At 50.9% G+C, this 22,312-nt stretch overlaps 1 protein-coding gene across 1 annotated transcript in view; it reads right to left on the bottom strand.

Moving 5' to 3' along the window:
- Window positions 1–9,864, bottom strand: part of ESPL1 (extra spindle pole bodies like 1, separase) — a 55,535-nt gene extending 45,671 nt beyond the window's left edge. Inside the window, 8 exon segments of the mRNA XM_074530561.1 lie at window positions 865–985; window positions 1,995–2,099; window positions 4,546–4,695; window positions 4,698–5,047; window positions 5,050–5,377; window positions 7,575–7,808; window positions 9,065–9,197; window positions 9,720–9,864. Coding sequence (XP_074386662.1) covers window positions 865–985; window positions 1,995–2,099; window positions 4,546–4,695; window positions 4,698–5,047; window positions 5,050–5,377; window positions 7,575–7,808; window positions 9,065–9,157 — 1,381 coding nt within the window. The 5' untranslated portion in view covers window positions 9,158–9,197; window positions 9,720–9,864.
- Between the last annotated feature and the right edge of the window lie 12,448 nt (window positions 9,865–22,312).

The raw sequence follows: 22,312 nt of genomic DNA, 5'->3' as shown, positions 1-22,312 counted from the left end.
GGACACTGCAGTGACCGCTCCCTGTGAGGAACTGACCCCAACCCCCGGACACAGAGTGACCGACGGGACAGGGAGGGGACACTGCAGTGACCGCTCCCTGTGAGGAACTGACCCCAACCCCCGGACACAGAGTGACCGACGGGACAGGGAGGGGACACTGCAGTGACCGCTCCCTGTGAGGAACTGACCCCAACCCCCAGACACAGAGTGACCAACGGGACAGGGAGGGGACACGGAGCCCTGGGGTGGCACTGACCACTGGGGACAATGGGGATGGGGACAGGAGGTGGCACTGACCACTGGGGGTGGGGACAGGAGGTGGCACTGACCACTGGGGACATGGAGCCCTGGGGTGGCACTGACCACTGGGGACAATAGGGATGGGGACAGGTGGTGGCACTGACCACTGGAGATGGGAACAGGTGGCACTGACCACAGGGGATGAGGACAGAGGGTGGCACTGACCACTGGGGACACTGGGGATGGGGACAGGGGTGGCACTGACCCCTGGGAACACCCTTGGACACTGAGTGACCACCTGGACACCCAGGAATGGGGACACAGAGCCCTGGGGTGGCACTGACCACTGGGGACAATAGGGATGGGGACAGGTGGTGGCACTGACCACTGGAGATGGGGACAGGTGGTGGCACTGACCACAGGGGATGGGGACAGGAGGTGGCACTGACCACTGGGGACAATGGGGATGGGGACAGGAGGTGGCACTGACCACAGGGGACACAGGGGGTGGCACTGACCACAGAGGGACACAGGGGGTGGCACTGACCACAGGGGACACAGGGGATGGGGACAGGAGCCCTCGTGGTGGCAGTGACCACAGGGGACACAGGGGGTGGCACTGACCGGTGACATCGAGGAATTTGCCCCTCTCGGCCTCGGGCAGCCCCTGCAGCCCCTGCAGCATCCAGGTGACGCTCTGGACACAGCTCGAGGTCACCTGGGCCAGCTCCGGCCCCTCCGAGGGCTGTGGGGACACCACAGCTCAGCCAGGACACTGCAGGAGCCCCCAGCCCCAAATTCCAGCCCCACATCCCACGGGAGAAACTTCCAGAACCCTCCAGAACCTTTCCAGGATGACTCAATCCCAAAATTCCAACCCCACATCCCACGGGAGAAGATCCCAGAGTGGCTCCATCCCAAGATTCCAGCCCCACATCCCATGGGAAAGGCTCAATCCCAAAATTCCAGCCCCAAATCCCACAGGAGAAGATCCCAGAGTGGCTCCATCCCAAAATTCCAGCCCCACATCCCATGGGAAAGGCTCCATCCCAAAATTCCAGCCTCGAATCCCATGGGAAAGGCTCCACCCCAAAATTGCAGCCCCAAATCCCACAGGAGAAGCTCCAGCACCTTCCAGAACCTTTTCAGGGTGACTCAACCCCCAGATTCCAGCCCCAATCCCCAAAATTCCAGCCCCACATCCCATGGGAAAGGCTCAATCCCAAAATTCCAGCCCCAAATCCCACGGGAGAGGCTCAATCCCAAAATTCCAGCCCCAGATCCCACGGGAGAAGTTCCCAGAGTGGCTCCATCCCAAAATTCCAGCCCCAAATCCCACAGAAGAGGCTCCACCCCAAAATTTCCAACCCCAAATCCCACAGGAGAAGCTCCAGCACCTTCCAGAACCTTTTCAGGGTGACTCAACCCCAAAATTCCAGCCCAAATCCCCAAAATTCCAGCCCCACATCCCATGGGAGAGACTCCACCCCAAAATTCCAGCCCCACATCCCACAGAAGAGGCTCCACCCCAAAATTTCCAACCCCAAATCCCACAGGAGAGGCTCAATCCCAAAATTCCAGCCCCAAATCCCATGGGAGAGGCTCCATCCCAAAATTCCAGCCCCAAATCCCACGGGAGAGGCTCCATCCCAAAATTCCAGCCCCAAATCCCACGGGAGAGGCTCAATCCCAAAATTCCAGGCCCAAATCCCACAGGAGAGGTTCCCAGTCCCCCCAAGGATCCGGATCCGTGCCTGGCAGTGCTGGAATATTTCATGGATGGCGTTGGAGAAGAGCTGGAGGCCCTGGAACAGCAACTGCGTCAGCACCACCTGATCCCTGATGGAGTCAGCAGGGACCTGAATGGGGAACAATGGGATTTGGGAATGGGGAACAATGGGATTTGGGAATGGGGAACAATGGGATTTGGGAATGGGGAACAATGGGATTTGGGATTGGGAACAATGGGATTTGGGAATGGGGAAAATGGGATTGGGGAATGGGGAACAATGGGATTGGGGAATGGGGAACAATGGGATTGGGGAATGGGGAACAATGGGATTTGGGAATGGGGAACAATGGGATTTGGGAATGGGGAACAATGGGATTTGGGAATGGGGAACAATGGGATTGGGAATGGAGAACAATGGGATTTGGGAATGGGAACAATGGGGTTTGGGAATGGGGAACAATGGGGTTTGGGATTGGGAACAATGGGATTTGGGAATGGGGAACAATGTGATTTGGGAATGGGGAACAATGGGATTTGGGAATGGGGAACAATGGGATTTGGGAATGGGGAACAATGGGATTTGGGAATGGGGAACAATGGGATTTGGGAATGGGGAACAATGGGATTTGGGAATGGGGAACAATGGGATTTGGGAATGGGGAACAATGGGATTTGGGAATGGGGAACAATGGGATTTGGGAATGGGGAACAATGGGATTGGGGAATGGGGAACAATGGGATTTGGGAATGGGGAACAATGGGATTTGGGAATGGGGAACAATGGGATTTGGGAATGGGGAAAAAGGGATTTGGGAATGGGGACAATGGGATTTGGGATTGGGAACAATGGGATTTGGGAATGGGGAACGATGGGATTTGGGAATGGGAACAATGGGATTTGGGAATGGGGAAAAATGGGATTGGGGAATGGGGAAAAATGGGATTTGGGAATGGGGACAATGGGATTTGGGAATGGGGAACAATGGGATTTGGGAATGGGGACAATGGGATTTGGGAATGGGGACAATGGGATTTGGGAATGGGGAACAATGGGGTTTGGGAATGGGGAACAATGGGGTTTGGGAATGGGGAACAATGGGATTTGGGAATGGGGAACAATGGGATTGGGAATGGGGAACAATGGGATTTGGGAATGGGGAACAATGGGATTTGGGAATGGGGAACAATGGGATTTGGGAATGGGGAACAATGGGATTTGGGAATGGGAACAATGGGATTTGGGAATGGGGAACGATGGGATTTGGGAATGGGAACAATGGGATTTGGGAATGGGGAAAAATGGGATTGGGGAATGGGGAAAAATGGGATTTGGGAATGGGGACAATGGGATTTGGGAATGGGGAACAATGGGATTTGGGAATGGGGACAATGGGATTTGGGAATGGGGACAATGGGATTTGGGAATGGGGAACAATGGGGTTTGGGAATGGGGAACAATGGGGTTTGGGAATGGGGAACAATGGGGTTTGGGAATGGGGAACAATGGGGTTTGGGAATGGGGAACAATGGGATTTGGGAATGGGGAACAATGGGATGTGGGAATGGGGAACAATGGGATTTGGGAATGGGGAACAATGGGATTTGGGAATGGGGAACAATGGGATTGGGGAATGGTGGGGTGGAGCTGGGAATGGGGAAAGTGGAATTTGGGGGTCCAGGAGCTTTAGGAGCTTTTGCTGAGGATGCAGATGGACCCAGGAAGGGGTGGGAAAAGGGAACAGTGGGATTTGGGGGCCAGGGAAAAGGAACAGTGAGATTTGGGGGCCAGGAAAAAGGAAATGCGGGATTTGGGGTCCAGGAAAAAGGAACAGTGGGATTTGGGGTCCAGGAAAAAGGAACAGTGGGATTTGGGGGCCAGGAAAAAGGCAATGTGGGATTTGGGGTCTAGGAAAAAGGAACAGTGGGATTTGGGGTCCAGGAAAAAGGAAATGTGGGATTTGGGGTCCAGGAAAAAGGCAATGTGGGATTTGGGGTCCAGGAAAAAGGAACAGTGGGATTTGGGGTCCAGGAAAAAGGCAATGTGGGATTTGGGGTCCAGGAAAAAGGAACAGTGGGATTTGGGGTCCAGGAAAAAGGCAATGTGGGATTTGGGGTCCAAGAAAAAGGAACAGTGGGATTTGGGGTCCAGGAAAAAGGAACAGTGGGATTTGGGGGCCAGGGAAAAGGAACAGTGGGATTTGGGGTCCAGGAAAAAGGAACAGTGGGATTTGGGGGCCAGGAAAAAGGAACAGTGGGATTTGGGGGCCAGGGAAAAGGAACAGTGGGATTTGGGGGCCAGGAAAAAGGAACAGTGGGATTTGGGGCCAGGAAAAAGGAAAAAGGGGATTTGGGGCCAGGGAAAAGGAACAGTGGGATTTGGGGTCCAGGAAGAGCAGGGAAAGGGAAAAACAGGATGTAGGGGTTCAGGAGCACCAGGAGCCACTGCTGGCATGGAGAAAAGTGGGATTTGGGATTCTCCAGAGTGCAGGAGCTGCTGGCAGGGCTGGGAGCAGCACAGAGTGACCCTGAGGGATCCCAGAGATGCTCTTCCTCCTCCTCCTCCTCCTCCTCACCTGTGCCAGCAGCCGCCGCAGCGCCACGCCCGTGGCCCTGGCAGAAGCCGCAGATGCCGGGCAGCTCCTGGAGGCCGAGGGGCAGCTCCCGGCCCCTCCTGAGCACCTCCCCGAGCTGCCCCCAGCACCAACTGGGAGCTCTCCAGCAGCACCTTCAGGAACCTTCCGGAACATTCCGCCGCCAGCGCCGCTGCCGCCCGCCTCAGCGCCGGCCCCACGGCGCCCGCTGCCTTGGCCTGCAGGGCCTGGCTGAGCTGGATGCCGGCCTCCAGCAGCTCCAGAGGGGCTCCCAGAGCACTCCCAGCTCCCTCCAGGAACCTTCTGGAACCTTCCAGGGCCTCCAGAGCGTCGCGGGGCCGCCGCGCCTTGCAGAGGTGGCGGCAGCGCTCCAGGGTGAGCTCCAGGAAGCACAGGGAGTCCTGGAGGCTTGGAGGCTTTGGGGATTCCTCCCTGAGCGTGTCCAGCAGCAACTCCTGGAGCTGCCTGGCCAGAAAAGCGGGCACGGAGCTCTGTGAGCCTCGTAGAGAGCGGCGGCGGCCGCGGCGTGCTGGGCGCTCTGCGAGGTGAAGAGCGGCGGCTGGAAGGATTCCCGAGGGCAGAGCTGCTCCTGGTGGGACTCCAGCAGCAGCAGGAAGCGCAGGGCGCGGATCCTGGCCGTCAGCACCGCCCTGCCCTCCTCCCGGGGCCGTTCCGGCCCTGCCACGGCGGCCGCACATCTCCAGAGCACCCCGAAGGCGCCCCGGGCCACGGCGGCCCAGTCGCGGTGGCGCCGGCGGCAGTGCCGGAGCCGCGCCCGCAGCAGCTCGGCCACGGCCCAGGCGGGAGGGCCCACCTGCGGGGAACAAAGGGAAACTGCGATCAATACCCACGCAGGAATTAATAAATTAATGTCTGGGAGTAATCAAAGAAATGAATGTGTGGGAGTGATGGAACAAATAAAAGCTGGGAGGTAAAAAGGTGAAATGGCAAAGAGGAGAGGAGGAGGAGAGAGGAGGAAGAAGGAGAAAAGAGGAAGAAAGAAGGAGGAGGAAGAAAGAAGGAGGAGGAAGAAAGAAGGAGGAGGAAGAAAGAAGGAGGAGGAAGAAAGAAGGAGGAGGAAGAAAGAAGGAGGAGGAAGAAAGAAGGAGGAGGAAGAAAGAAGGAGGAGGAAGAAGAAGGAGGAGGAAGAAAGAAGGAGGAGGAAGAAAGAAGGAGGAGGAAGAAAGAAGGAGGAGGAAGAAAGGAGGAGGAAGAAAGGAGGAGGAAGAAAGGAGGAGGAAGAAAGGAGGAGGAAAGGAGGAGGAGGAAAGGAGGAGGAGGAAAGGAGGAGGAGGAAAGGAGGAGGAGGAAAGGAGGAGGAGGAAAGGAGGAGGAGGAAAGGAGGAGGAGGAAGAAAGGAGGAAGAAGGGAGGAGGAAGAAGGGAGGAGGAAGAAGGGAGGAGGAAGAAGAAGGGGAGGAGGAAGGAGGAGGAAAGGAGAGGAAAGGAGAGGAGGAAAGGAGGAGGAGGAAAGGAGGAGGAGGAAAGGAGGAGGAGGAAAGGAGGAGGAGGAAAGGAGGAGGAGGAAGAAAGGAGGAAGAAGGGAGGAGGAAGAAAGGAGGAGGAAGAAAGGAGGAGGAAGAAAGGAGGAGGAAGAAAGGAGGAGGAAGAAAGGAGGAGGAAGGAGAAAGGAGGAGGAGGGAGGAGGGAGGAGGGAGGAGGGAGAAAGGAGGAGGAAGAAAGGAGGAGGAAGAAAGGAGGAGGAAGAAAGGAGGAGGAGAAAGGAGGAGGAGGAAAGGAGGAGGAGGAAGAAAGGAGGAAGAAGGGAGGAGGAAGAAAGGAGGAGGAAGAAAGGAGGAGGAAGAAAGGAGGAGGAAGAAAGGAGGAGGAAGGAGAAAGGAGGAGGAGGGAGGAGGGAGGAGGAGGGAGGAGGGAGGAGGGAGGAGGGAGAAAGGAGGAGGAAGAAAGGAGGAGGAAGAAAGGAGGAGGAAGAGAAAGGAGAAGAAGAGAAAGGAGGAGGAAGAGAAAGGAGAGGAGGAGAAAGGAGGAGGAAGAGAAAGGAGGAGGAAGAGAAAGGAGGATGGAAGAGAAAGGAGGAGGAAGAGAAAGGAGGAGAAGAGAAAGGAGGAGGAAGAGAAAGGAGGAGGAAGAGAAAGGAGGAGGAAGAGAAGGAGGAGGAAGAGAAAGGAGGAAGGAGGAGGAAGAGGAAGACCCCACTCCTCCATGTGGATTGTATATATGCATACATAATATATGTATACATGTATATGTATGCATATAAATATATATATATGATTGTCTATACGTAATAGTTGGATTTTTAATCCAATTATATCGTCAGTATATATTTTCTAAACTACTCAAAACTATCACCACCTCTAATATTGTTCGGGTTTTTTTATTATGGAATAATTAGACAAACATAACAATGGTGATGAACAGAAAATAATTGGGTCCCAATTATATATATATATATATACTTATAGCTAGCTTTTTAATCCAATTATATAATCAATATATATGCTGTAAACTACTCAATTAAAATTGTCACTACCTCTAATATTGTTTGGGGTTTTTATGATGGGATAATTAGATAAACATAACAACGGTGATGAACAGAAAATAATTGGGATCCAATTATCATATATATATATATATATATATATACAACACATATATATACACATATATATACATATATATATACTTATGGCTGGATTTTTAACCCAATTGTATAATCAATATATATGCTGTAAACTACTCAATTAAAATGTCACTACCTCTAATATTGCTTGGGGTTTTTTATGATGGGATAATTAGACAAACACATAAGGGGGAATCTTCCCTTGGCAAGCTCATACCTGATGTGGGGTAGGGTCCAGAACCCTGCACTCTGTACCCCGTGGTCTTCTTTTGGTTATGTGCTATTATTGGAACCCAATTATCCCTTATTTAAAAAATTATAAAATTGGATATAATATAATTTGGTTAACGACTCAATTAAAACTTTCCCCACCTCTAACACTGCTCGGGGATTTTTTCTGACAGGACAAGCAGGCAAACAGGACTCACCCAGGGCGCGGCGTTGCGCAGCACGTGGAACAGGATCCTCTCCAGGTACAGCTCGGGGGGCTCGGGCTGCAGCCTCAGGTGCAGCTGGGCAGCCTCCAGTGCCAGGGCCGTGAGCTGGCAGCCGTGGGCAGGGTGCCCGCCGGGCCGTGCCAGCTCGGCCGCGCACCAGCGCAGGGCACGGTCACAGGCGCGGGCACGGCGGGGCTGGGGGGCACCGGGGCTGTGCAGGCTCTCCTGGGGGAAAAGGGGATTGGGGTCAGGGCAGGGACCCCTCAGGGGCTGTTTGTGGGGAAAAGAGGGGATTGGGGTCAGGGCAGAGACCCTGAGGGGTTGTTGTGGGGAAAAGAGGGGTTTGAGTTAGGGCAGAGACCTTCAGGGGTTGTTTGTGGGGAAAAGAGGGGTTTGGGGTCAGGACAGAGATCCTTGAGATGCATTTCCTCAGAAAAAAGGGTTTGAGGTCAAAGCAGGGACCCTTGAGATGCATTTCCAGGGAAAAGAGGGGTTTATGGGGTGAGAGCAGAGACCTTAAGGTGGCATGTGCTGGGGAAAGAGGGGATTGGGGTCAGGGCAGAGACCCTCAGGGGCTGTTTATGGGGAAAAGAGGGGTTTGGAGTCAGGGCAGGGACCCTGAGGGGCTGTTTCTGGGAAAAGAGGGGTTTGGGGTGAGCACAGAGCCCATTGAGGTAGTTTCTGGGGAAAAGAGGGGTTTGGGGTCAGGGCAGGGACCCTGAGGGGTTGCTTATGTGGAAAAGAGGGGTTTGGGGTCAGGGCAGAGACCTTCATGGGTTGTATCATGGGGAAAACAGGGGTTTGGGGTGAGCACAGAGTCCATTGAGGGTTGTTTCTGGGGAAAAGAGGGTTTGGGGTCAGGGCAGGGACCCTGAGGGGGCTGTTTATGGGGAAAAGGGATTGGGGTCAGGGCAGAGACCCTGAGGGGTTGTTTGTGGGGAAAAGAGGGGTTTGGGGTGAGCACAGAGCCCATTGAGGGTTGTTTCTGGGGAAAACAGGGGTTTGGGGTCAGGGCAGGGACCCCTCAGGGGTTGTTTATGGGGGAAAAGGGGATTGGGGTCAGGGCAGGGACCCTCAGGGTTGTTTCTGAGAAAAGAGAGGATTGGGATCAGGGCAGAGACCCTTGAGATGCATCTCCTCAGAAAAAAGGGGTTTGAGGTCAAAGCAGGGACCCTTGAGATGCATTTCCTGGGAAAAGAGGGGTTTGGGATCAGAGCAGAGCTCCTCAAGGGTTGTTTCTGGGGAAAAGAAGGATTTGAGATCAGAACAAAGATCCTTAAGATGCATCTCCTGGGAAAAGAGGGGGTTTGGGGTCAGGGCAGAGACCCTTGAGGGGCATCTCCTGGGAAAAGGAGTCAGAACCAGCTCAGAACCCTCCAGTGGGATCCAGAGGTTTTCCTGAGGAAAGGAGGGATCAGACCCCAGACCCCAAGTTTTTCCTGAGGAAAGGATGGATCAGAGCCCAGCCCTCCCCTGCTCACCCTGATCTTCTCCAGGCGCTCCTCGAAGCCGGCCCAGCCGTCCGTGCTTCCATCATTTCCATCTTTCCCATCCTTTTCGTCCTTCTCGGCCATCCCGGGGGCTTCTCCTGAGGGGCTTCTCTGTGATGCGGGGCTGGGGGGGAACAAGGGGAGGTGTGGGACCCCCAGAACCCCCAAACCCACAGATGCCCCAATCCCCCAGACCCCCAAACCCTCCGGATTCCCAAACCCCACAGAGCCCCCCCAGCCCCACTTCTTTGCCCCCTCAATGCCCCAGAGCGCCCCCAGCCCCAATTCCTGACACCCCAGACACCCCCAGCCCCATCCCTTTCCCCACCCCAAGCCCCCAGCCCCACTCCCCAGCCCCTAAAGGGATCAGATCCCTCCTAGACCCCTCCCAGCCAGGCCCCACAGCCCCCGGCCCCACTTTCTGACACCCCCAGCCCCATTTCCACCCCTATAAAGGCCCAGACCCCCCCACCTCCTCAGGCCTCCCGCAGCCTTCACCCCCCTCCCCATCCCTCACCCGCTGCTCTGGCTCTCCCCCTCCTCGCCGGACCCCTCCGACCCTCCCCAGCTCCCTGAGGGGGTCTCAGCCCCCAAATTTTCCCCCTGGGACCCCAAAATCCCCCCCGGGCCGCCCCACCTCGCTCACCCTGCGCTGCTGCTCCGCCGCCTTCCGCCTGTTCAAACCTCGGCCGCAGCCAATTAGCGCGCGGCACCGCCTCCCCGGTGTCCAATCAGCGCGCCGGCCTGCCGCGCGAGGCAGCACGGGAGTCGTAGTCCGCGCTCGGCCACGCGCTTTTGTGCGCATGTGTTAGGGGTGGGTGGTGCCGGAGTCCTGCCGCGGCCGCCATCTTGAGTGTGGCCGGAGCCCGGCCCGCCTCACGCAGGCTCCCGGTACGCGGGCGCTCCGCCATCTTGCAATGGCAGCTCCGTCCCGTCCCCGCCGGGGCCCGCCGCTGTCGTTCTTCCGATCCACCGCTCCACACGGCGGCCGCTCCACCCCGGCCGCGTCCCTTTGCCCTCCTAACTGCGCTTCCCGCTCCCCTCTGTGCCCACAAGGCGGCAGCACCGCCCCCGTGGCAGGGCCGGGCCGGACGCGCTTTGGGCCAGGCCCGGAACGGAGGCCGAGGCTGCCGGAGAGATTTTTGTATTTATTTATTTATCCCCTTCAACCCCAGCAGCTGTTCTTATAGTTTAAGGGCACTTGATTGGTTCATTCCTAAGTAAAAATATATATATTATATTATAACATTGGTTTCCAAACGACTCCGCATCTCTAGTCACTACATTCCTGTATACAATAGAATGGATAGATTCTTTCCAAATCATCCTTACCAAATGGTTTTAAATTCCAATTTTTTGCCAATACCTAGAAAAAACGAAGAACTTGACAGGTTTTGGTGTTCTGCACCCACCCTTCCGTGTGAATTTTCTGGCAGCTTTGGGGGAAAAAATCCAAAATAAAATAGAAATCTGACTTTAGTTTCCTTATTCCACACAGAATTTAATAAAGAGAAGGGATCCAGCCCTGGCACAGGCAGTAATTAAAAACTTGGGTGGGTTATAAATGAGATTTTTCTCATTTTCTGCTCCTTAGGGGCTGGGGAGAGGTTCTGGATTTCTGGCTGAAACCCCACAGCTCCCGTTCCCATCCCAAAATCCTCCTGTTTAATTTAATTTAATTTAGGATCCATTCCCACCCCAACATCCTCGTGTTTAATTTAATTTGATTTAGATCCTATTCCCACCCCAAAATCCTCCTGTTTAATTTAATTTAATTTAGGATCCTCTCCCACCCCAAAATCCTCCTGTTTAATTTAATTTAATTTAGGATCTGTTCCCACACCAAAGTCCTCCCATTTTATTTAGGATCCATTCCCACCCCAAAATCAGTTTAATTTAATTTAGGATCCTCTCCCATCCCAAAATCCTCCCATTTTACTTAGGGTCCATTCCCACCCCAAAATCCTCCCATTTAATTTAATTTAATTTAGGATCCTCTCCCACCCTAAAATCCTCCTGTTTAATTTAATTTAATTTAGGATCCATTCCCACCCCAAAATCAGTTTAATTTAATTTAGGATCCTCTCCCACCCCAAAGTCCTCCCATTTTATTTAGGATCCATTCCCACCCCAAAATCCTCCCGTTTAATTTAATTTAATTTAATTTAGGATTCTCTCCCACCCCAACATCCTCGTGTTTAATTTAGGACCTTGGGGTTAAAAACCCCAAAATTAATGCCAGCAGAGAGCTTTTTCTGATTAAATTACCCCTGGCCAGCTCCACAGATCAATTCCAATTTCGCTCTGCTTTTTGTTGGTTCTGTTTTGATTTTTTTTTTTTTTTCTTTTTGAGGAGGGGGAGGGGGGAGAAAATGAGAAAATCAGCCTTGCAAATTCCTGTAATTATCCCTAAAATAAAAAAAATATATAAATAAAAATGATCCCCTCTCTGCAGGAGGAGGTCCCTGGGGTGTGGGGGGAAATTCTGGGATTTTCTGCGGGGTTTGGGTGAAATTTGGGAGGGGGAGGCTCCGATTTTCCCTTTTTTGCCCATAATTGCATTTGTGGGGCCGCAGATGGTGCTGGGTCTGCACAGAAGATAAATCTGAGCAGGGACAGAGGTGACAGAGATCATCCATCAGCTCCAAATGGCCTTCAGAAGAGAATTTTTAATATATTTTAAAATATATTTTAAAAAATATATGTTTAATCTATTTATTCTATTGTCTATATTGAATATATTCACATATATATTTAATATATTAAATATATTTAATATATTTAATATATTCAATATATTTAATATATTTACTTGCTCCCTCCATGACGAGATCATCCATCAGCTCCAAATGGGCTTTAGAAGAGAATTTTTTAATAGAATTTAAAATAGATTTTTAAATATTTTTAAAATATATGTAATCTATTTAATCGATTTAATGTATTTAATCTATTTATTCTATTGACTATATTGAATCTATTCATTAATATATTTAATATATTTGTAGATATAAATAAATATACTTGTAGATAATAAATATATATTAATATAAAGATATAAATACATGTCAATATAATATCTATTAAATATAAATATAAATATAAATATAAATATAAATATAAATATAAATATAAATATAAATATAAATATAAATATAAATATAAAATCTATTTTAAAATAGTTGATATATTGATTATATTTAATGCATTTATTATATTTATTATATTGAATATATTGAATATATTGAATATATTTAATGTATTTAATGTATTGAATATATTTTCTCGCTCCCTCCATAGAAAGCAACATCCATCAGCTTTAAAAATATATTTTATAATCATTTTGGAAAAATATTTTAAAATATATTTAATCAGTTTGTTCTATCTATTTTACTATGGGGTTTTGCCAACCCTGCCTTCACCCCCAAGGATGGAATGAAAGGAGCAGCGTGCCACCAGTTTGTGGGGTCACCCCAAACCCCTCAGGTTTGTGGGGTCACCCTGAGCCCCTCAGGTTTGTGGGGTCACCCCAAACCCTTCGAGTTTGTGGGGTCACCCAAATCCCTCAGGTCTGTGGGGTCACCGCGAGCCCCCGGCCTGCTGGAACAGCAGATCCTTGTGCTGGATGTGCCCTTTGCTGTGTAAACTCCTCCCCACTTTGATGTCCCCATAAATCCCCCATGTGTTTCCAATAAAGGGTTTTTATCGCTGGAGCTGCCAAAGGGGCCGATTTGGGGGGGCTGTGCTGGGGGAAGCTCCTGCCCTGGTTGGGTTTGGGGGTCCTGGGGGTGGGCAGGGGCTGCCGTGGGCACGGGACCCTCCTGGGGCTGGGAGGAGGCTCTGGGATGGGCCTGGTGCTGGTGCTGAGCCCTGGGATGGGATCACCATGGCCCCAAACCCCACAGGATCATCACAGCCCCAAACCCCACAGGATCACCACGGCCCCAAACCCAGACTGGGACCCCAAACCCTGAGCCCTGGGATGGGATCACCAGGGCCCCAAACCCAGACTGGGACCCCAAACCCCACAGGATCACCAGGGCCTCAAACCCCACGCGATCACCACGGCCCCAAACCCAGACTGGGACCCCGAACCCCATGGGATCACCAGGGCCCCAAACCCCACAGGATCATCACAGCCCCAAACCCCACGGGATCACCATGGCCCCAAATCCAGGCCAGGACCCCAAACCCCATGGGATCACCACGGCCCCAAACCCAGGCCGGGACCCCAATGGCCCCAAACCCCATAGGATCACCACAGCCTCAAACCCCACAGGATCACCACAGCCCCAAACCCCCCAGGATCACCACGGCCCCAAACCCAGGCTGAGACTCCAACAGCCCTAAACCCCACAGGATCACCATGGCCCCAATCCCCATGGGATCACCACGGCCCCAAACCCAGGCTGAGACTCCAACAGCCCCAAATCCCATGGGATCACCACAGCCCCAAACCCCACAGGATCACCATGGCCCCAAACCCCACAGGATCACCACGGCCCCAATCCCCATTTATCCTTTATCAACCTGCCAGGGCCCAGGATCCCATTTATAACCCAGCCCTGTTTATAATGAATTGTGCAGGGCCTGGGCAGGGGCCACAGGGAGCGGTGATTTATGGACGTGGACAAAACCCCACAATGCAGACCCTCCACGCTCAGGAAGGGCCCTCCAGCCAGCTCAGCCCCACAGGGCGTTGTTCCAAAAAACCCCAGAATGGTTTGGGGTGCAGGCAGCTCTTTTTTGGGGTTGGAATGGGAACCCAGAGCTGCCTGGGCCTTTATCAACCTGAAAAAGCCCAAGATTCTGTTTTTAACCAAACCTGAATTGTGCAGGGGCCACAGGGAGCGGTGATTTATGGACATGGATAAAACCCCACAATGCAGGCCCTCCACACTCAGGAAGGGCCCTCCAGCCTCTCAGCCCCTCAGGGAAGGACCTGGGTGTTGTTCCAAAAACCCCAGAGCAGTTTGGGGTGGAGGCAGCTCCCGGCCTCGTTTTTGGGGTCGGGATGGGACCCCAGAGCTGCCTGAACGAGCCAGGGTCCTGTTTATAACCCAACCCAAATTGTGCAGGGCCTGGGCAGGGGCCACAGGGAGCGGTGATTTATGGACATGGACAAAACCCCACAATGCAGACCCTCCACACTCGGGGGAAGAGCCTTGAGCCATTGTTCAAACCCTTCTCAAATATTTATGGGAAGGTCGTTCTGGCAGGTGTCAGCCCTGCTTTGCTGCTTGGTCCTTGCGTGGTGGGGTTCCAGGGCCTGGTGGTGGCACACAGGGACATGGAGGTCCAGGATTGTCCCCTCTGATCCCCAGTGGCATCTACAGAGTTTGGGACGAGCTCTGCTGACCGCTGGGTTCATGGCCAGAGGTTTTTGTCCCACCACCCTTTGGGGTGCAGTGGGGTGTAGGGCGGGGATGGGGGTGACACTGCTGGGTTAATTCCATGATCCTGGAGGGTTTTTCCAACCTCAGTGATTCCACGAATGTCACAGACAATGGAAAATCCTTTTCCTTAGGATTGTTCCTCCGGAGAAGCTCAGAGGCCTCAGGAACAAAATGTAAACATTGGTTATCTGCTGCTGTGGAATGCAACAGGTGGAGCTGTGATTGGTCTCATAAAATTGTTTCTAATTAATGGCCAATCACAGTCAGCTGGCTTGGACTCTCTGTCTGAGACAAAAGTCTTTGTTATCATTCTTAGCTCTTCTATTCTTAGCCAGCCTTTGATGAATGTTCTTCTATTCTTTTAGTATAGTTTAAGGTAATATATATAATAAAATAATAAATCAAACCTTCTGAAATGGAGTCAGATCCTCATCTCTTCCCCCATCCAAGAGCCGCCGTCACACACAATCCCAATTTGGGAATCGATCTCTGCCTTTGCATCTTGCTGCAGGTTCCTTTCCCCACAACATCATCCCCAACCCCTTCCCCACCACCAAGAGACGCCGATCCCCTCCATCTCCCGCTCCCACCTCCGAGCTCTAACATTTTAATGGAGTGAATTGACCTGGAGTGGTCCATTGAGCTCCGGCCGACCTTTTGAACAGCAGGTCAAGGATTTGGGTTAGGGTTACCCTCCTCCCTGAGCTGCTCACGCTGCTCCTCTCGCCAGGAGCTGCACCCGCCCACCCTCTGGGCTTGGACCTCTGATTCACCAGCACAGCTGGAACCCAGCCCTGTCCCTCTTGACCTATAAACTCCAGAGAAAGGAGAAAATCCTCGAAATATCTCCGAGGAGCTCTACAGAACCCTCACAGCACCTCCAGCTTTGCTTCCTCCCCTCCAGCAGAGGACAAGGACACGGCGCTCTCAAGGAGCTGCCGCCCGCCGACCGTCTGGGCTTGGACCGTTCTTGTGGCGTCCTCACCAGAGGGCAAATCCCCAGATTCCCCTCAAGCCCCCAGCTGTGGGACAGAGACCCTGCTCTGGCTGTCCTGCAGCGTCCTCCGTCAGGGAATGCCACCAGAGCATCCAGAGCCGTGTCCTCGTCCTCTGCTGGAGGGGAGGCAGCAAAGATGGAGGTGCTGTGAGGGTTCTGTGGTTGTTCTGGATTCCTCTAGCAAGCGTTTCCTTGGGAAGGGCCTTCTTCTCTGCTCCAAAGGGGTGACCTCCCTCTGATCCACCAGCAGAGCTGGAACCCAACGCTGTGAGAAACCCAACTCCAGAGAAATGAGTGGTGCCCTCCAACCATTCCAGGTTTGACATTGAAACCACGTGATGGACACAGCACCCATCTGGACCTTTGGTGGGTTTGACATTGAAACCAGGTGACCTCAAGGTCTCTTCCTGCCATTCCAGGTTTGACATTCAAACCAGGTGATGGACACAGCACCCAATGGACCTTTAGTGGGTTTGGCATTCAAACCAGGTGTCCTCCAAGGTCTTCTCCAACCATTCCAGGTTTGACATTCAAACCAGGTGACCTCCAATGTCCCTTCCATGATTCCAGGTTTGACATTGAAACCAGCCGACCTCCAAAGTCCCTTCCAACCACTGACATTCAAACCAGGTGACCTCCAAGCTCTCCAACCACTGACATCCAAACCAGGTGACCTCCAAAGTCCCTTCCAACAATTGACATTCAAACCAGGTGACCTCCAAGGTCTCCTCCAACCATTCCACCACTCCAGGTGGCCCTCGGTGGAGGTCAGAGCCCATTCCTTGGGCAGTGTCCAGCTGTCCACTCCCTCTGGTTTGGGCCACCCATCCCAGCTGGTTCGTCCATCTGAGGTGAGGTGGCTGCTGAGCGTTATTTTCCTTTCACGGGGACGCGCAGGGGCCGGCGAACGAACGCCCAAGATTTGTAAACCCACAAAACTCCGCCTGCTCCAACTCTGGCCGGTGTTGGGGAGCAGCCGTGGCTCACCCAGCCCTGCTAAATTAGCGCTGGGCTCTGCATTCCAGAGTATAAATATCTGCCATTGTCGTGCTGAGGAATGCGAGCGCAGTGCTGGTGGAGGCTAAAATTAAAGAGCTGCGGCGGAGGCATCTCGGGTTACCAGAAACAAGACTCCATTGTGCTGCGGGAAGGGGACTGGCAGCGTTTAGAAACCGCTGGGGTTAAACACGAGGGCCAAACGAGCCCTTAAGGACAAAATTTGGGCTGGTCTCTGGAGCGAAAGCCCCGCTCTGGGTCGCAGGGAGCCCCACCGGGCTCAGAGAGGAGGAATCGCAGAATCTCTGGGAATTCACCCCATTTTCCAAGGGGGTTCCACCATCTGTGGGGGTCCCATCCCCTCCTTCCACCGCGGCTTTAAGCCAGGTTTAAATTCAGGCAGTTTTCTGGGAATTCACCCCGTTTTCCAAGGGGGTTCCATCATCTGTGGGGGTCCCATCCCCTCCTTCCACCGTGGCTTTAAGCCAGGTTTAAATTCAGGCAGTTTTCTGGGAATTCACCCCATTTTCCAAGGGGGTTCCATCATCTCTGGGGGTCCCATCCCCTCCTTCCACCACGGCTTTAAGCCAGGTTTAAATTCAGGCAGTTTTCTGGGAATTCACCCCATTTTCCAAGGGGGTTCCACCATCTCTGGGGGTCCCATCCCCTCCTTCCACCGTGGCTTTAAGCCAGGTTTAAATTCAGGCAGTTTTCTGGGAATTCACCCCGTTTTCCAAGGGGGTTCCATCATCTGTGGGGGTCCCATCCCCTCCTTCCACCGCAGCTTCAAGCCAGGTTTAAATTCAGGCAGTTTTCTGGGAATTCACCCCATTTTCCAAGGGAGTTCCATCATCTCTGGGGGTCCCATCCCCTCCTTCCACCGCGGCTTTAAGCCAGGTTTAAATTCAGGCAGTTTTCTGGGAATTCACCCCATTTTCCAAGGGGGTTCCATCATCTCTGGGGGTCCCATCCCCTCCTTCCACCGCGGCTTTAAGCCAGGTTTAAATTCAGGCAGTTTTCTGGGAATTCACCCCATTTTCCAAGGGGGTTCCATCATCTGTGGGGGTCCCATCCCCTCCTTCCACCACGGCTTTAAGCCAGGTTTAAATTCAGGCAGTTTTCTGGGAATTCACCCCATTTTCCAAGGGGGTTCCATCATCTCTGGGGGTCCCATCCCCTCCTTCCACCGCAGCTTTAAGCCAGGTTTAAATTCAGGCAGTTTTCTGGGAATTCACCCCATTTTCCAAGGGGGTTCCATCATCTCTGGGGGTCCCATCCCCTCCTTCCACCGTGGCTTTAAGCCAGGTTTAAATTCAGGCAGTTTGGGGGCTCGGGGGAAGGGGCTGTGAGACCCCAACCCCGAGCTTGGCCCCACGCTCTGCCCCACACCAACCTCCGCTGGTGTTTATGGGCAACGGAATTTTCCAAGGAATTTTGGGCCCCCTGGAAAAATAAAAACTGGGAAAAAAAGGGTGGGGAGGGATTGTGGATCGCGCTGGGGCTGCACAGATGGTGTTTGACCGCCCAGGGTTCTCCTCTGCTGTGGCATCCTCGGGGAGGCTCCACCCTGCTGGCTCCTCCAGGAGAAAATCCAAATTTTCACTGCGGGTGGAAATATTTCATTGGCTGAAAATAAAAAAAAAAAAAAAAAACCAGAGTGAGAAACCAGGCAGGAGTCAGAGGAATGAAAGGAGTAAAAAAAAAAAAAAAAAAAAAAAAAAAAAGGAAGATTTGTGGTTATTTGCTGTTTTTTCCGCGCTGTTTTTATTGGGATGCAATTCTTCGTGAGTGGGGTCAACTCAACCAAATTATTAATAAAATAAAATTGATTTATTCTAAAATAAAATCAGGTTTGCACTTGCAGTTCCTGGTTCTGAGAAGCAGCCATGGGATGCAGCTCAGCAGGCTGGGATTGGGATTGGGAATTGGGAATTGGGATTGGGATTGGAATTGGGAATTAGGAATTGGGAATTGAGATTGGGAATTGGAATTGGGACTGGGATTGAGATTGAAAAAATATAAAATTTAAAATCTATAAACCTAAAACCTGAGGCGTCACAACACACATCTCAGAACTGCAGCCCTAAAGCAGCGCAAAATCTGAAAAAATATAAAATTTAAAATCTAAAACCTGAGTCATCACAACACGAATCTCAGAACTGCAGCCTAAATCAGGGCAGAATCAGAAAAATATAAAATCTAAAATTTAGTCCCAGTCCCAGCCCCAGTTTAGGCCTGGCTGGAGAAGCTCCCGTCAGCCCCGGGGATTTTTAAGCACAACCAGATGTGGCAGCCCGAGCTGTTAAACTCAGAAATGTTAAATTCAGAAATGTTAAACTCAGAGTTGTTAAACTCAGAAATGTTAAATTCAGAAATGTTAAACTCAGAAATGTTAAACTCAGAGTTGTTAAATTCCCCTTTGTGCTCTGGGCACAGCCAGGGGGTCCCAGGGGTCCCCAGAACCCCCTGAGGGCACCAATAATAATAATAATAAAGAATAAAATAATAATAAAGAATAAAATAATAAAATCAATAAAATAACAATAAATATATAATATATATATATAATAAATAAAATAACAAGAAACCAATAAAATAAAAATCAATACTGATATATAAAACAAAATAGTAAATAGTAAATAATATAGTAATATAGTAATATAGTAATATAGTAATAAAGTAATATAATAATATAATAATATAATAATATAATAATATAATAATATAATAATATAATAATATAATAAAATTGTCCCATGTGACACACTATCCTTGGAGCAACTCTTATTTCTGCAGGAAAATATTCCTCCTGCCACATCCCCCAATTCCTGCTCATTTACCAGTGTGGAGTTTAAATAGAAGTGTGTAATACCACAAAATAGAAAACTTAATTTTTTAGAATAATAATAGGTATAGTAATATATATAAAATTGATATGATTATATAATTGCATATTACATGATATTATATGTTATATATATTAATATATATTAGTATGTAATTATATATTAATATACATAATTTTATATATTAATACATATTTATAATATATAAAATATATATAATATATATAAAACAAGATAGAATATTTAAAGCAGTAGCTACTCCTTCTTCTTCACCTTCTTCATAAGAAGTGTAATTAAATAAAAAAGCCCACAATGCAAGCACAAGTAATTTGTTATTATGTTAAAAGTAAAATAACCCAAATGTCGTTTCTTAATTACAGTTTACCCTTTAAAAACTTTGCAGAAAGAGAGAAATTTAATTTAAAAACTTGGAAGTAAAGCAGTGTCAAATTCACAACTTATTAGAAAATATAGATTTATCAGTATAATATAATAATATAATATCTTCTTCTCCTTCTTGTTCTTGTTCTTCTTCTTCTTCTTCTTCTTCTTCTTCTTCTCTTTCTCCTTTTTCTCCTTTTTCTCCTTTTTCTCCTCCTCCTCCTCTGGACCAAACATATGAAAATATTAAAACCCATGACCCATTGTCAATTTTTTAAAATTTTTTTCTGCCCAAAATCTACCTGAAGGCCCTTTAATAAATAGAAATATAAACCTCTTTTTTATTCCCTAAATTAAATTCTCTGATTTTAGGGTGGCCCCAAAAAGGCACCATAGGGAGGTGTCACCCCTCCATGAACCAGCAGCAAAACCCCCCCGTGCACAGCCCTGGAATTTTCATATTTTGGTTTTTAGAGCCCAAAGTGAGCTGAGGAATGCCTGCTGCCCTGTGGGAGAAGAGAAATCCCGGAGTTCCTGAGGAGAAAGTGTCAGCATGGATTTCTGCTGATGGTTCCCATTGCTGATCAAACAGGGGAATAATTAACGAATTGGGACTTTTGATTCATTTTTGAGAGGAATCGTGGGCAGTGATTAGTGAAAATAAACTTTGTGACCCCTCAGTTCCCATCCAGCTTAATGAGGTGAGGCTGAACTCTGTGGGCAGAGCTAAAAATCCAAATTTCCCCGTTTAATAAAAGGCAGTTTATACCTAGTGAAACCAGAACTGCAGTAAATGTGGTTTTACAGCTGGTTTTATGGCTTGCTGGGATTAGTGCCAGCACATTCTGGTTTGGGGACAGCCAAAGTCACAGTCCTGCGAGTTCTGGCTCTGCACAATCTGCTGTGGGAGGCTAATTAATTCATTAATTAATTAATCGAGGTGGTTGTGTCATCCAGGAGGACGCAGGCAGAGATTTCTGCAGCTCCAACACCTGAAAAGGACAGAGGAATTCAAGGACAGGGAATTCTGCCCTTAAACTGAAAAATATTCAATATTCAAATATTGAATTTTGAAAATTGAAAAATATTCCAATTCTGTCCTTGAAAAGAAAAATATTCCCTAATTACTCAGGGATGTGACAATGTCGGGATGAGGGAATGATGGCACGATGTGATTCCATCAGGGAAAAGCCTGGGCTGGTAAATTAAAACAGATCAGGGGTTCCAAGAGAAAAAGTGAGGCAGCTCCAAGGCGTTCTTGGGGAAAATCCATCCAAAAAGGGGAATTTTAGGGCTGAAAAACTGATTTTTTTTGCCTGGAGCTGCAGCCCAGCTGATCCCAAAGAGCAGAGTTTTCAGGGAATATGGGGGTTTTCAGGGGAGGATATTGGGATGTTTTAAGGGTGGATATTGGGATTTTTTTAGGGGGTGGATATGGGGATTTTCAGGGGAAGATATTGGGATTTTTTAGGGGAGGATATGGAGTATTTGAAGGGTGGATATGGGGGTTTTCAGGGGGTGGGTATGGGGATTTTCAGCAGAGGATATTGGGATTTTTTAGGGGTGGATATTGGGATTTTCAGGGGTGGATATTGGGTATTTGAGGGGTGGATATGGGGTATTTGAAGGATGGATAACGCCCTAACAAACAGCTTGTCCCATGGCCACGTCCCCGGGACACACGATCCTTGGGGCAACTGCTTTATTTCTGCATGGTAAGCTAATAGCAGGAAAATATTCCAGGCATTTGGGATTTCGGCTGCGCAGCTGAGCAGGCCCCGGCCCCGAGCAGGACCCAGCCCCGAGCAGGACCCGGCCCCGAACAGGGGAGAGCAGGCCCCGGCCCCGAGCAGGACCCGGACAGGGCAGGCCCCGGCCCCGAGCAGGGGCCAGACTCAAGCAGGACCCGGCCTGAACAGGACCAGGCCCCGAGCAGGCCCCGGCCCCGAACCGGACCCGGACAGGGCAGGGCCCGGCCCCGAGCAGGGCCCAGACCCGGCCCCGAGCAGGACCAGGCCCCGAGCAGGGCCTGAGCAGGACCCGGCCCGAGCAGGCCCCGAGCAGGGCAGGGCTCCCCATGGGGCTCGGCTGCAGCCTCGGGGCTGGATTTGGGGTGCAGGATCAGGGATTTTTGGGGTGCAGGGCCAGGGATTTTTGGGGTGCAGGGCCAGAGGTGTCGGGGCGCAGGGGATTGGGGTACACAGATCCTGGGGTGCAGGGGATTGGGGTACTCGAATCCTGGTGTGCAGGGGTCCAGGGGATTTGGGTACATGGATATCGGGATAGTGGGATGCAGGGGATTGGGGTACACGGATTCTGGGGTGCAGGGGATTGGGGTACACGGATATCGGGATACTGGCATGCAGGGGATTGGGGTACACGGATTCTGGGGTGCAGAGGATTGGGGCACACGGATCCGGGGGCGCAGGGGATTGGGGCACACGGATTCTGGGGTGCAGGGGATTGGGGCACACGGATCCGGAGGTGCAGGGGATTGGGGTACACGGATATCGGGATACTGGCATGCAGGGGATTGAGGCACACGGATCCGGAGGTGCTGAGGATTAGGGCACACGGATCCGGGGGTGCAGGGGCTCGGCTTGCGCGGCTGCCGGGACTCTGGGGG

The sequence above is a fragment of the Zonotrichia albicollis genome, chromosome 33 (assembly GCF_047830755.1).
Source record: "Zonotrichia albicollis isolate bZonAlb1 chromosome 33, bZonAlb1.hap1, whole genome shotgun sequence".
Taxonomy (NCBI): Eukaryota; Metazoa; Chordata; class Aves; order Passeriformes; family Passerellidae; genus Zonotrichia; species Zonotrichia albicollis.
The sequence above is the reverse complement of the archived record's forward strand: the minus strand, read 5'-3'. Positions and strand labels throughout refer to the sequence as shown.